Source organism: Pseudopipra pipra, chromosome 8, assembly GCF_036250125.1.
Source record: "Pseudopipra pipra isolate bDixPip1 chromosome 8, bDixPip1.hap1, whole genome shotgun sequence".
Taxonomy (NCBI): Eukaryota; Metazoa; Chordata; class Aves; order Passeriformes; family Pipridae; genus Pseudopipra; species Pseudopipra pipra.
The window spans coordinates 19,689,919-19,704,879 of NC_087556.1; the positions used below are offsets into that span (position 1 = coordinate 19,689,919).

Below are 14,961 nucleotides of genomic sequence, written 5' to 3' on the forward strand. Positions count from 1 at the left end.
GATCCTCATATAGGAGGATTCTGCTTAGTTTGTAGCCCAGCTGCCCAAGGGCACAGAACAAGTCCTTCTGCCCATGGTCATCAAACCAATTTCAGTGAGGACTGAGCCCTCAGGCTGACTATAACTAATTCAGCCATTAGGCAAAGATCTCCAAAGATACCATGTTTTCAGAGCTGATGAAAATGGCTTGGGATAAACAAGACCCCTTGTTTGTTCCCTCACTGGGAGAAAGGTTCTATATTGTGTTCAAGCATTCTTTGGCGCTGGAGTGTGATAAATGCAGAATAAGATGGGTTTCATGACTTGTGATGCTCAGTGGGAAACAGATTTAGGTCAGTCTGGAATCGCAAAGTTAACATAAACAAATGAAAAGCAGTAGCAGAGACTGTTCTTGAGAGACTATGTTGGGAGAAGCTGGACACTTCCTCATTTTCATCTTAAAAGATTATATTTGAAGCAGCCCCTCAGTTGGGCAACAGTACTGGTCAAGGTCTGCCACAGCCCCAGCAAACGGGAACACCCAGGTCCCAGCTAAACATCCTAACCACTGATTTGTAGGTAGTCTGTAAACTCTCCTGCTCCATAGTGCATTTTGGGTTTGTGAATTAAACCAGAAGATCTTTTTCATCACAAAGATTTCCCCACTTCTGAAGCATTGCCAAATCAGCACTTAAACACGTTCTACAATACATGCTGCCAGCTCATGACACTCACAGCTGCTTCCCCGAAGTGCTCATTTTGTTTTGACTTCCTTTTATCTGCGCAGGTTTCTGCCAGTGAATCAGTCTGCTAGTGGAGACGGAGCAGGCACAGTGGCAGAAGACACAAGCAAGGCAGTCAAAGCAGAGGTAAGTTGCTTGTACATATGTGTTCGTGGTCTCTTTCTCTGTTGCCTGTCTCCACAAAGATGTGCTGTCTTGGTTTTATGCAGTTCGTTGTAAAAATAGAGTGTTTGCCTCTCTCATCTGTAAGCTTATTGCTATGCACAGAGGTGCTTCTTTGCTCAAGTTAGAAGACAAATAAGTTTGACATGCACAAAAGGAAGAAAAAGAGCAACTATTTAATTTTTCTCTACTTGTTTTCTTCAGTCTGAGAACAAGGGAATGAATGTCCCAGAATTGCAACAGTATGTGTAATCTGGACCTCCCATTCCTGCCGTGTAATGCACATGTATGTTTTGTTAGTGAGTAAGGCAGCAAATTCTCATATGTGTTTAGTCACAGTCACTTTTCTGGTTGGTGTGTGGTTGCCTTACAGCTTCTATGAAATAAATTTTAGACTGCTTAAGGCACAAGAGTAGAAGGATGAATTTCGGAATGGCTTTCATTTTAGTATCACTAAATCTTAGAAGTACCTAAAGAACTTTCAAGGGCATTTCTTTCTCTGAGCATTTTTCCATCTAAGCATGTTCTTTTATAACAGTTTGGTTTCACTAAATCTTAGAAGTATCTAAAGAACTTTCAAGAGCATTTCTCTTTCAGACCATTTTTTCATCTAAGCATGTTCTTTTATGACAGTTTACCATGCCCAGTAGTTACTTAGTTATTTCACCTCACTAGGTGGAAACAGCTGCTCACATCTCCTGTCTATATTCCTAAAACTTAAGGGAGTAGTGGCCTGCCAAGATTGATAGTACTCAGCCTGCTCTATCTCGTTTAAAAGGTGAATACCTGGAAGTCCATGACCCATGCCAGCTAAGCCAGGTGATGACAGAGTGCACTGAGGAAAGTTTGCGCTAACAAGAGGAATAATTAGCCACAACTAATCTTGGTAGTGATTTGGAAACAAGCTGAGTGGAACTTTTTCTTCCCAAATGAGATTCCCTGTGCAGGGAGAGAGAGGTATATTTTACTCCCACTAGAACAGAACAAAACAGCAGAAAGCAAAACAGAGTGTTGCACTGCCTGAGTATGTAGCTGTGAGGCTTCCTGTTTTGACAACAGAAATTAAGAAGTATTTGATATACAAAGGGAATCAAATGAATGTGTTTTGATGCCAAGTTTAAAGTTTTGGGTGTTTCCAAATGCTGCCTCATTTCAACTGTTTGATGACTCATGAGATTTAACTTCTTCAAATTTGTTCAGTCAATTTTAAAGGTCAAATTGAATATCACAAAAAGTCAAAACATATTTTCCTATAAGGATGTTTAGAGACTGAAAAAATCTCTTGGTTACCCCTCTCTCATTCCCACAAATCCTGTTCATATTCCCCATTACTTGACAGGGAATACTTTCTTATTTTCTCTTGATCTTGATATTGAACATTTCCAAGTACAAATAAACTTCATAGAGCACCATATCTCATAGCAGATGACTTATGCTAGAAGCAGACTCAATAAACATGTGGCTGCATGAGAACCTCTGTTGTTCATTAAAAATTACATTCTCCATGTCTAATGCCTGCTTTAAGAAAGACTTGTCTCCTGGGTCTGCTTAACTTCCTAATGAAAACTGTACAACAGACACATGTCCTACAAAATTCACTCACAAACCATGCATGCTGTAGCTACTTTGAAGCTACATGAACACTGAAAAGTTGACTTGCTCACTCTTGGTGACTGCTTAGCTGATTGCCAGACATACAACAGCTGCCTTCAGCCTGCCTCCCCTCATGCAAGGCTAAACCCCGTTGAATAGTCCTTCCCTGACAAACAGTCCTCAGGAGCTCTTGTGAACCCCATTACCTTACAGGCTTGTATCTCAGTGCTGAACTTGGCAGATATTTGACAATTACATCAAAAGTTAATTATGGGATGGACAGAAAGGTGAATTAACACAAACACACCATGGTCATAGAAGCATGTCCTCTTCTTCTAAGGAGACCAAGCTCACAAGAGCAGTAATGTCCCCAGTCATTACTGGTGAGGTAATCTTACAAGACACCTTGATGAGCTGAAGCCTTACACTGAAGCATTACGTGTACCTTTTGTCCCATGGATTCTATTGTTGAACATTTGGGTTTCCTGCCTGATCTTTATGGTCTTTATACACATGCAGAATGGCTGCTACTTTTCCCTTCCCAGCCCTCATTCTCTCCTCCCACATTCAAGCACAGCATACAACAAAAATCAGATGTATAAGGGCTTTTCCAGAATGTGTGAGCACAGTACTGAGCTTCATGCTTTAATCTTTTTGTACAGTTTTTTAGAAAGAATAATCCCATCCCCAAATCCCATCCCCTCCAGCTGTCTTGTAGGCAAGGAGCACTGAAGTTGTGAGCACTTCTCTTGCTCTCCAAACAATTTTAGCCCATAATCCCACACTCAGTAACTTTCTGGGTCACAGAATCTGTTCTTCCCTTTCCTAGGTTGTATTCAAGTCAAAATTTTCATGTCGAAAAAAAGGTCTGGGAAGGTCACAGAGAGCAGCGTTCCCGCTCTCATGGACCTGGATTCTGGAAAATAAAGACTAAAGCCTGGAAGCAATATCTCCTACTCCTACTGTAGGTGGAGTGGACATAAACTTGTACTAGGTCAACTGCACTCTGCAATTCCTATTCAGAAAAGCTAATCTGGCACCATCAGTCAACCCAGGAAAGGGCAAGATCTCACCTCCCCATGACCAATACAAGATTTGCACTGTGGACAGCCATTTCTAAGACAGAAAGGAGACAGGCCCTTGGCAACAAAAAAGCAGTCTCGGAATCCACTGCTCACTGCTCAGGCTGCTTGGCTTGTGGCTGAGAGGTAAGGCTGACTGGGAACTAACTCATGGGAATTTTGGGGAGCCGCACATGGCCACCTTGTTTGCTTCATATTCTCAGAGGAACTAATTTCAAGCAGGACTTGAACCTGGTCTTGGGCACATCATCCTGTGCTGAAAGCACAAGCTGGCACTGAACCGGTGCAAGTATGTTCCCCTAAGCCAAGTACATCTCCTCACAGAGTCCTTGAATCACTTCTGGCCCCTTCATGAGCCTCATTATCTGATCCCTCACCCCAGCATGCCACTGACAGCCCTAGGAATGGCATTTGATCACAGAAGAGGAGAGGGCAGGTTTAAAGAGAGCCCATCCTTATCCTCTCTCACCTCATTCCTGAGGAGACAGGAATCAAACAATACTTTCTTCTCCGTTCACCTCTTCTGCTGGCAGAACAGTGGAGAGAGATAAAGGCAGGCAAGCTGTGTGATAGTCATCTGAGGTATTCATGCTTCTTTGTCAAGCTTCTCCTAGACTAATACCAAGAGCTGGCCTTGCCTACTGACCACAGTTCTCTAGGAATCTACAGAGTGCTCAGGCATATTCTTGCATCGTATCCCAAAGTGTTTTATTCTCCTGTTCTGCAACCCTACCTGTTAAACAGGGTGAACTGTACACAGCCCCTTCTCACACAGATACTTATTCTGCCCTTTGGGAAACAGACCTTGGGCAACCTTCAGGAGATTTCTCACCTGGGTCTTCTAGTGGAATTCCACACCACTCCCTTCCTAACAGACACACCCCTTCATGTGCTCTTTCACACAGCCCCAAGATGTGGTGCCTCCTCCTGCTGCTCTGCTCCCAGGGAATTGACTTTTCAGCAGGATTCACAGCACCCTCCACTCGGAGTGCAGACACAAGCCCGTACAAGAAGACTCGCAACCCTGAATGCTTTATGAATGTTGTAAGTTGGATCACCTTCTCCCCCTTTCTTTCTAAAGCTTCTCTCCCAGTACCATTACCACTGTTCCGTAACTAACAGTCCTTATCAGGAAGCTGAGAAGGGCCCCTTTTACATTTCCCATTTTCCCAATCTGCTGTTTCCAAAACCACTGCCTTAGAGTCACCATCAAAATGAGGGCTGGCTCTGAACGTGCCAGGGACGTATTGCACGAGGGCAGACACATAGCACTGTGTCACAGTGCACAGCTAGAGAATGCTGGCTGCTACTTTTGGCTCCAAGGCTAGGCAACTCCCTAGAACCTCCTGAGGAGCACTGGATGCCCAGGCTACTGAATTTTGATCCCAGCAACTGGACTCAGACCTGGACTGTGGCCAGAGCACAGATTACGTGCTCCAGTCCATATCAAACTGAACAGCAGACTTTTGCTGCATGTGTTTAGGGTGAACCCCAACAGATATATGATAAATGTGAAGCTGTGTCATGCCTCATGACAAATGTTTGCAGCCAGCTTTTTCAACACATGTTGGTATTTTGGGCTACCGCACAAAGGGAGGAGTGCAAACCTGGCAAGAGGACAAAGAGCCCTCCAGCAACAGCCTGGAAGAAACCTTGAGTCTCCTATCTGAACAGTCTGGGCTGCCACAGAGAAGAATTCCTTTGCATTGGAGGCAAAGGCTGGTTTCTAATCTCAAGTGAAGCAAAGGCTTGCCCTTCCGTAACAACCTGTTTGCTCAGAGGTAGGAGAAGTTGAACCCCTCCTTCAAACAGCAGATTCTCACAACACAAACTAATCCAAGATGGCTTGCCCTGAATCACCAAAGATTTCCTCAGAGTACATGCAAAATTAGGTGTAGGTGGTCTTATCAGTTCCTTTGACGAGGCCTCCACCCTTATTTGCCTTGCCTGCATGGCTTGCCCAACCACACTTTGGCAAGAAAGGATTCATTATGGACCTCCCCACAGCTTTTGGCATTGTCTTATGCAGATAGGGCGGCATGTTTAATCTGTAGAAAGGTACAATCTGTATCAGCCTTGCAAAGCATGACAACTTGTCTCCCAAAAGGTTAGTCACTGAGTACAGTTCTGCTTTGTCCCATAATAGGGAGCCAAAAACCAAACGACTACAATCTAAGCAGGTCTGGAGAGGACTCTGCTGCGTCTTTTTACAAGACCTGTAATATTTATTGTCAGCCAAGGTTCTTGTGGCCAGGGGCCTTGCCCTGCCATCACAGTACATCTCACATCCACACTGTTCATTTTGGTTACCTTCCAGAACAGGACAACTTGCACGTTAACAAACTCTCCTTTGGCTTTCTGCAGAGTGAAATTATCAGATATCATGGATACCCCAGTGAGGAATATGAAGTTACAACAGAGGATGGATACATTCTTGCTGTTTTCAGAATTCCTGCTGGGAGGAACAGCCGAAATACAGGTGTGACAGAGTTATAGGACATAAAGAAGGTCTGAAACCCAACTCTTACTTGGGTCCCCTCCCCTTGGCACATGCAATGGCATGTACCACACCTTTCTATCTCCACAACAGCATCTCATCAGAAATGTGGTTTGAACACTGAATCCATCTGAAGTCTGCACATTCACTGTCTCTGCCCTTATTTCAGACTTTTCTAATAATTTTGTCATATCCCAGTTTGGGGTTTTTTTGCTTAAATGAGCTGTGGGGATGGATTGGTAAACTGGATTTGGAAAGGTATTGTATTAGCACACTAAGTAATAAACATATAAAATAGAAGCCTGATAACAAAGCCTCTGAGGTTAGGCATATGAATATTCATTCCTGGGCTTCTGAAGGACATAGATATTCTTGAGGAAGGAGGTAAGAAATCATGTCATCAATGAAAAGCAAATGCATTGCATCAGTAGTTTCATCACATTTTCTGAATGCAATAAAAATGTCTAGCTGAAATTTGAAGCATCCTGGGTACCGCTACTTTGTTTAGTACTCCTTGTTAGAATTACAAAATTATTTATTTTGGATGCCTTCTCCTAATTGGATCTCTTCCTTTGGAGACCATTTGGACCAGCCTGACTCTCAAAGTAAGGCTAACCAAGGTTAGATGAAGGGCCTCTCAGCCCTGCTCACTTTGTTACCTAAGGGTGGATATGCTTCTTTGGATGAATTTTTCTTTGTCTTCCATACACTATTATGCCTTCAGCAGTTTTCAGCTTTGGGTAGATGGTTTCAGCATAGGCCTTGTAAGTTGGCTTTCCAGTGCTAGAAGAGGTAGGGACAGGCCTCCTCAGTAAATTCTTTATTTGCCAGACCTGTCATAAAATGGCTATGAAATGTCATAAAAAGGTCCCTGCTTGCATGGAACAAACCTCCAGGTTTCTCAGAACAATATCTAAGTATAGTTCTCCTGGGAGCTTCTTGAAGAAGCAAACCTCTCACAAGCTGAACTCTGCACTCCAATGTTAATTACTGCTCAAATTAAGAATATTTTAATCTTTTTCAGGGCAAAGGCCTGTAGTCTTCCTACAGCATGCTTTTCTAGGAGATGCTACTCACTGGATTTCTAACCTGCACAACGACAGCTTGGGCTTCATCCTCGCAGATGCTGGCTGTGATGTCTGGCTGGGAAACACCCGAGGGAACACTTGGTCTTTAAAACACAGGACCCTTAATCCCAGCCAGAAAGAATTCTGGCAGTTCAGGTACTCTGCAGAGAGAGAATTACTCAACATAGAAACTCCAAGGGGACTAGATAGCTTCAGCCTTATGCCTTTTACCTAAACCAGCATCATAACAGGATCTACACCAACCAAGGAGAGTAAAGAACCAGATGAAGAACGATGCTCATAGCTACTCAGAGTCGGGAGAACTGGCTGGGAATTTCAGACACTGGGAAATTAAATATCATGCTGAGGAAAAGGGAGCACTGTGAGAGGGAGAGCAAGAACCTCAGCTAGAACAGGCTGAGCAGCCTTGTCTGGAGATCTCTAATCTCTCACAGTTGAATTCAACCGAGAAAGAAATGTGTTTTGTAACCCATGCTGGTGAAAGTGTTGATTAAATTCAGTTCCCCAAGGGCTGCAGCTGTCAGGCAAAACTGGCATCTGCTCCACAGAGAGCCCAAGGCATCAGGCAGCCTGGCTGTAAAGCTGTGTCACTCTGCCCACTTCCCCAAATCAAGCAGACACAGCCTGCAACCTCATCCTTCAATGGGTCCTGCTGAGTGCAAGGAACAAAACTGACATTCAGTAACTCACACTGTGATGGCTGAATTACCTGCAAGCTTTTTGTGTTTCTCCCTTTAGCTTTGATGAAATGGGTAAATATGATATTCCAGCAGAGCTGTACTTCATCATGAATAAAACTGGACAGAAGGATGTGTATTATATTGGTCACTCTGAAGGCACAACTGCAGGTAATGTTAGGACACTTATTCACAATGATTCATGTTCCAATCTGATCAGTAGGTGGGTCTCCCCCTTGATTCTGTTGTTTTTCTTGTTCACAGAGAGCTAGAAAAACATAGAGGATTTTCTGGGTTGAGATTTGGAAAATATGCAAAACTTTTCTAAAAACAGTTTTGGTCACTGTTAATGAGAAAATAAACCTAATAGCAGATGTAAATATAGTTTAACTTTTTAAATAATTAGAGACATAGAAGTGAACATTTACTGGGTACTTCAGGTACTGCCATTGGCTATTTTTCTCAGCAATAGGAATTTTCATTAAGTTCTTTGTTTGTATTAAGACGTACAACTAGAATCATAGAATCATAGAATATCCTGAGTTGGAAGGGACCCACAAAGGTCATCAAAGCTCAGCTCATGGCTTTGCACAGGCCAGCCCCAAGAATCACACCATGTGCCTGAGAGCATTGTCCAAATTCTTCTCTTCTTGAGCTCTGGCAGGATTGGTGCTGTGACCACTTCCTTTGGGAGCCTGTTCCTTGTGAACAGGTTGGAAAAACTAAAAAGATAAAACAGCACATATAATACATAATTTAAATTAACAGAAGACAAGGAAAAATAACCTCAACATTTCTAAGTCATGTGACTTAATGTCAATCCTACAATTTAAAGTGTAGTTCATGAGTGGCTATAACTGGCCACATTACTGTTTAAAAGCATAGTGCCAGAGACTGAAAATTAGGAAAGAAAAAATATTATTAACTTCTTTTCTCTTAGGCCCAACCTTTAGCATTAATTTATTTCATGGCCTCTGAATGCACCTAACTTTCTTCTAGCATCAGTTGAAAGCTCTTGATATTTATGGTTTATATGTAAGATCCATGAACAGATATTGATCAGAAATGAACAACTGCCAGTTCATTAGTGTAAACAACCCAGAAAAAAAAGAGAAGGAAGAGTGGGAAAATCATAATATTATCACAGCTCCAGATCTTACCTTCTTTGCCTCTCATAAGAGATTTAAAGACCCTCATGGCAAAACAAACTAACCATCTAGGCTTTCTTCAGCTACTGGTGATGCAAACAATCAGTTGAAAACATTCAAACCTCCCAGTATTCAGCTGATTATTGTACAATTTCTTCATGAAAGCATAAACAGATAATATATATATTATATATATAATATAATAAACTATAATCTGAAAAACTCATTTTTAATGAGTGTTTCTTGAACTTTAGAGGGAATTAATGTTATCATGAAAACCTCATTAACATGTTGCTACAAAAACTGTTCTGATGAAGGCAATGCCCAGACATGCTCTAAACCTCAGAATGAACATTGCCTCCCAAATAAATTTAGTTTCAAGACTTATCTTCAACACTTGCCGTAAGCAAAACACGCAGCAGAGACAAACATGAACAACAGACAGCAAATCTGGTATCAGTACCTGCTGTTTATGTATTTAATTTATCTGTGGAAGATATCTTCACTAACTCAGTCTGTCTCTTCTCTGTTTGCAGGCTTCATAGCATTTTCTACATACCCTGAGCTGGCTCAACGGGTGAAAGTGTTCTTTGCTCTGGGTCCAGTAACTGCATGCCCACATGCTACAAGCATTCTGGTTAGGATAACAAATCTTCCTGAACCACTGCTCAGGGTATGTCATTTTTCCTTCTAAGGGGCCCAATGTCTTAATAACCTTCACAAGGTTCACTCAGCCTGAGATGAAGTGTTCCCAAACAAGTGACCTGCTGACACTGAGCTTGGGATGAATTGAGTGCTTTTGAAAAATCTGTTCCCAAACTCCATGGGGAAAACAGTCAGGATACAGAGCTTTCAGCAGCAGATCCCTGTGAAGCAGGAGACTAGTGAAACTCTATCTTGTTGTAGAACTCTTGCAGTTTAACTAATATTTTGCTGGCCTCATGCAGGAGGAACTAAACCAGTGCAACAGCAGCCATGGCAGTCCCTGGGACTTCAAAAATGATTAGGTATTGAGGTCATTACACTAGAAATAGAAGGATGGCTTCCTCCAGGATTGATTATAATAATATGAAAAAGGAAGAATAAATGATGCACTACGGGGAAGAGGGTGTTTTAAGGGGTACTGTGAGGGTAAGCTGTTTCAGCACTCCTTGCTCTAGGATGCTAGGCTATTAGCTACAATTTCCTGCATAAAATGCTTCTGTAACAAGAAAAAAAAGAGTTGCACTTTTCCTTTCCTTCAGTTAATGTTCGGCTCCAAAGGAGCCTTTCACCAGATCGGATTTCTGAAAGGACCCGTGACACAGTTATGTACAAACCTGGATAAGTTTTGTGCCCATGTTCTCTGTTACATAGCTGGAGGCAGCATAAAAAATCTGAACACGGTAAGTATATGCAAGAACACCTATTCAAAGTAAAACTAAAGTGATTTTGGAAGTTTCACCTGTACATTCTCTCCTTACCCAGTTACTGTCGAGCATGTAAACATACATAAACCACAACATAGTTCTCAGCAGACTGAGGGAATGCCAGGACATTGTGTGCTGTCAACAGCAGCAGCATGACTAGAGGTAGCGATGGATGGGACCAACAACTAGGCACATTCCTATTCCAGAAAGAAAGGACTGAATTCAGACTACACCTCTATCATATATGTCAATAGATGTACTCTCTCTGGATGCTAAGCCAACCAGAATTGGTCACACACAGATGTACTTTAAAAAGAGACAGTGAATGATGGAGTCGGATTTATTCTTGGCAATACAGTTGCCAGTTTCTTCCCTTGACATGTGGACACTGGGGTCCTCTGAACACTGGAATAGCTAAAAGTCAGGAAAAAGCCCCTTTTTAATTCCCACTTTTAAGACTACTTGCACCAAAACTTGGTCCCAAAGAACAACTGTAAGGGGCATTTTCCCATTTTGTTGACCTTAGAACTGGACCCAACAGCTCAATCTACAAGGTTCAGAGCTACACAAAGTCCTTACGTTGTGCTGAGGAGTGCAGCACACCTACAGTGGGATTCACGAACACTAATGCATCAGTCAGAGGGGAAGGAGAGACAGAAGAGTTTTCTGTGTGCTTGGCAGCATATGGACACTCTGGTGTCAATCCCCTTTACAGTGGCCAAAGTGCAGAAGCTGGCTGCATAATGTTTATTACTGCAATATCTGTAATGACGGGGGGGGGCATTTTTTCCATCTATAACCACTTTTAAAAGCACATATGAGAAAGCAGTTAGAATCAAAGGTTCAATGCAAAAGAAATTAAAGGCACCTTTTGAATTGCAGAGCTAAACCATTAAGGATATTTCCTGATTTGTTAAGTCACTCGTGGTCCTCAGGGCAAGATAACATGGCTGAGGAAGAATCTGGGGAGATGGAACTGGAACATCTCCCTAATAGAACTACAAAAAATACAAACAGAAACAAAATGTATCAGTTTTGTAAGTCGGTTTCTTTAGGACTAGGAGTGAAGTGAAGAAAAAAACAAATCTTCATAAGACTTATAGATGCATGGGGGTCTGGTGTGAGATGGGAAGTCTCCTTTGAAAGAGTTGGAAGGTTTTTCCCCAATTTTGCTGGACATAGGATCCCACAGCAGTACTGTCTTCATGGAATGTACTGCTTTTCTGGAGAGGGCACGCAGATACATACTCTTAACCAGCTATTCTGAAGTCTGCTTCTCTGTTTTCTGTCTGATATTCGAAGAATATCCCATTAATATGGAGGTTTAATACAGCAGCAGTATGTTGCTCAGTTTCTTTGCATTTTTATTCTGTCACAACACTGGGTCTCTGTCTTTATAAAATTTCTGCTTTCTCCTCAGAGTCGAATAGACACATACGTAGGACATTCCCCAGCTGGAACATCAGTACAGAATATTATTCATTGGCAACAGGTATAACTGCGCACAGGTGTATAAACAGTCTCTTACTACTGCTTTTTATGCAACCAACAGCCTACAAGGAAATCCAGAGATTATGGATCTGGGAAACTGACCATCACACTTTCTCACCTGCTGCCATGAGCACCTGCACACTTAATGTAGTCTAGAATGTAGATTTGCTCTTGAAGACACCTTTGACAATGATTCCCAGCAGTCAGTCCCACAAGATACAACTAGCCAGGAAATGGAGAAAACCCACTGACAGCTAGTGACTTTACAGTCTATTTTGCTGGCCTCTAACAAAGTCAGGTGGATAAAAGCAAACACACATACAGCAAGATCAAATAGCAAAGACAATACAGCAAGCAGATTTCTAGCACACACCCAGCTACTTAAATCCTTGAAGCAAAGGTTTTCTAAATTGACAGGCCCTGGCTTTCTTTCAGCCTTTATTACATACAACTACTCACAAATGAAATTACTTGTCATGTTCATGCAAAAAATAAAATCACCAAAACAAACAAAAAACTCCAGGTATATGTATTTAACTCTTCCCTCATCAGTCCTGCAAGGCATATTACACTAGACTAGTAATAGCCCTGACACATTATAGACATTCAGGTTCTCTTTCCAGGGGACAACTGAACCCAACTCTGTATTACGAACAGAAACCCCAACCTTAGTTACCCAAGGTAGTAAAGCAAAATTGTAAGTAATAAAACATACCAAGGGTGGAAGAAAAGGATCATGATAAAAAATTAGCAAGAGAAAAGGCAATGAAGCCACTTATCCTATGATCTACCCTCAATACCCAGGAAGCCTGCAACCAGAGAAAGGTGGGGGAGTAACTCACAGTCCACTACCCAAGCCTTGACTTAAATCATAGGCAGTAAAATGCCTCCTGCACTCTGCTTCTTGGTCTCCTGTCACTTTCATTTTATCTGTTCTTTTAACAGCTAGCACATACAGACCAATTTCAAGCTTACAACTACGGCTCTAAGGAAAACATGAAGAAATACAACCAGGTAAGGCAATATGTTTTCCTTGAGAACTCATTCTTGGGTCCTGGCAAAACTAAGAATAGAAAAATTCAAATTTTAGCACATGTGAATGCTACCAAGGGAAAGAGGGGCCTCAGGCAATGTTTCAACTGAATCAGACACAAAAGTATAAAAGTCTGTTCACAGACATGGCATGGACAATCCTTGCAGACAACTAACAGAAGTTCCTTTTGCCTCCCCTACTGATGCGGGGATGTGTCCAATGACATGCCAACTTAAATGTCATTCTCAAAAGGCAAAGAGCCACACCCAAGTCCTGGGACCGGATGGGTACAGTGCTCTTCAATTCCCTCAAAATCTTCAGGATCTGCCTTTCAATTAAGGGAGGAAATGAATTTCACAGCTACAGTGATCTCTCCAATGGACTGACAATCATTTCACTTTTAACCAGCACATTTGACTTGCAGTGTCCTGTGCTGTCTGCTTTCCACAGACAGAAAGACCCCAGAGATATAATCAGTCCATTTCTATCTCGCATACTGTCTCAGAAATTTTCTAGAGTGAAATTATAAATGGCCAAATTATTTCCTTGTCACTTAAGTTCCAAGCATGAAAACTAAAATGAACAGTTGCACTCCATGCCCCAACAAAACTTATAGATCTTCACACCCTGAATATCAGGAAAGAGAAAGAAAGATGCTTGCACAGAATCCTTCCCTGAACATAACTTTTGATACAACAGCATTTACTCAGGCTTCTTCCCTTCTTACAGACTGCTCCTCCTGTGTACAAGATAGAGGAGATAACCATACCAACTGCTGTTTGGAGTGGAGGAGAGGACACATTTGCAGATCCAAAAGACACGGCAAGGCTACTTCCTCAGATTAGTAATCTCATTTACCATGAGCATTTTCCTACATGGGGACATCTTGATTTCATCTGGGGCCTTGATGCAACTGAGAAAATGTATATGAAAATCATTGAACTAATAAAAAAATACTTTTGAAATTAATGAAAACAGAAAACATTAATTTATTCAAGCATGTACTGCAGGGATCACTTACTTTGAACAGCTTTTATTTCTGCGAGACTGATTTGCCTAAGCCTACACTATTGTTTTCATGTATATCTTATGTACTCCATCAAGGCATTCCCATGCCCAATTTGTGTCTGCCTGTGGAGACCTAAAAGTGTGATTTGATCATTTCTCTGTTGAAATGAGCACCTTTATTTACATTAAATTATTTATCCCCTTGACAGAGGACTTGGCTTTTTTTTTTTAATTTTTTTTCCCTCCTCACAGAGATCTTCAAACACAAAAAACTGAGCAGACAATAGATGACTACCAAACATCAAGGAATTCAGCCTAAGAAAAACTCATAGAAGTATTCTGCTGCCCTCCATGCCTACAAAGCACCCAAATGTCTGTTCACACACTCCAAATCCCTCAATTTTGAAGAGCATGGATGGCAGCTGAGGAATAATAAAATGCAGCCCCATCTGGCAAGGTGCACTCCAAGCAATACAGGTTCCATCCCATGAATTATTCTTGACACTGGCTATGAAGCTGCTTCAAGCACTCTGAGATATTCAGCTTTGACTTTTAGACAGCTCTGTGTCTTCTCCATTCTTCCTTTAAGCAGGTTCTAAAACATGGGAAAGCAGTCAGTTGTTTTTCCTTTCCAGCCATTAGCCCTAAGAGATGGCATCTTCCTTATCCATGGAAGTGCCTCACATCTACTTATGTAGATCTGGCAGGTAAGAGTGCCTGTCCCCAGATTACATATAAAGTGTTCATGATTACAGGCTCAAACAGGGAGCTTGGTTTTGTAGGGTGTTTCTGGCTGCAGACTCAAACTCAAATTGCCCAACCAAGACCCTTTGCAGTTGGAGTTAGCATCCAATTTCAGTTACACTGAAAAATATCTGTCTTCTTCAACACAGGAAAAATACACTAGCTTGTCCCTGCACCTAGTGTAGCACCCATTAGCAGTGCTAATCATGGCATCTATCTACTGCACTTCTGCCAGCTTATGGGAAAAGGCCAAAATTGTCAACAAAAACAAAGATCCATCAGATCAAGAAGGCAAAATACAGCAGCC

General features: G+C 41.9%; 1 protein-coding gene across 2 annotated transcripts; it reads left to right on the forward strand.

The window, feature by feature from the left end:
* Positions 1 to 168: 168 nt before the first annotated feature.
* On the forward strand, positions 169 to 14,116 carry LOC135418028 (lysosomal acid lipase/cholesteryl ester hydrolase-like). 2 transcript variants are annotated; one of them, XM_064662841.1, is made up of 10 exons: positions 174 to 848; positions 4,465 to 4,603; positions 5,924 to 6,038; positions 7,081 to 7,279; positions 7,883 to 7,992; positions 9,506 to 9,642; positions 10,214 to 10,354; positions 11,799 to 11,870; positions 12,815 to 12,883; positions 13,632 to 14,116. In XM_064662841.1, the coding sequence occupies exons 2-10, from the start codon at positions 4,472 to 4,474 to the stop codon at positions 13,863 to 13,865; spliced, it is 1,209 nt and encodes a 402-aa protein (XP_064518911.1). In that variant the 5' UTR covers positions 174 to 848; positions 4,465 to 4,471; the 3' UTR covers positions 13,866 to 14,116. The 2 variants fall into 2 exon arrangements, with proteins under 2 accessions (XP_064518913.1, XP_064518911.1); XM_064662843.1 differs by lacking the exon at positions 11,799 to 11,870 and having other exon boundaries at positions 169 to 848.
* Positions 14,117 to 14,961: the final 845 nt, after the last annotated feature.

Excerpts from the sequence above, each read along its gene's own strand:
- LOC135418028 (XM_064662841.1), top strand. The coding sequence starts at position 4,472 with ATGTGGTGCCTCCTCCTGCTGCTCTGCTCCCAGGGAATTGACTTTTCA. Across the intron at positions 7,993-9,505 it reads CTCTGAAGGCACAACTGCAG|GCTTCATAGCATTTTCTACA; the intron begins GTAATGTTAGGA and ends CTCTGTTTGCAG. Across the intron at positions 10,355-11,798 it reads GCATAAAAAATCTGAACACG|AGTCGAATAGACACATACGT; the intron begins GTAAGTATATGC and ends CTTTCTCCTCAG.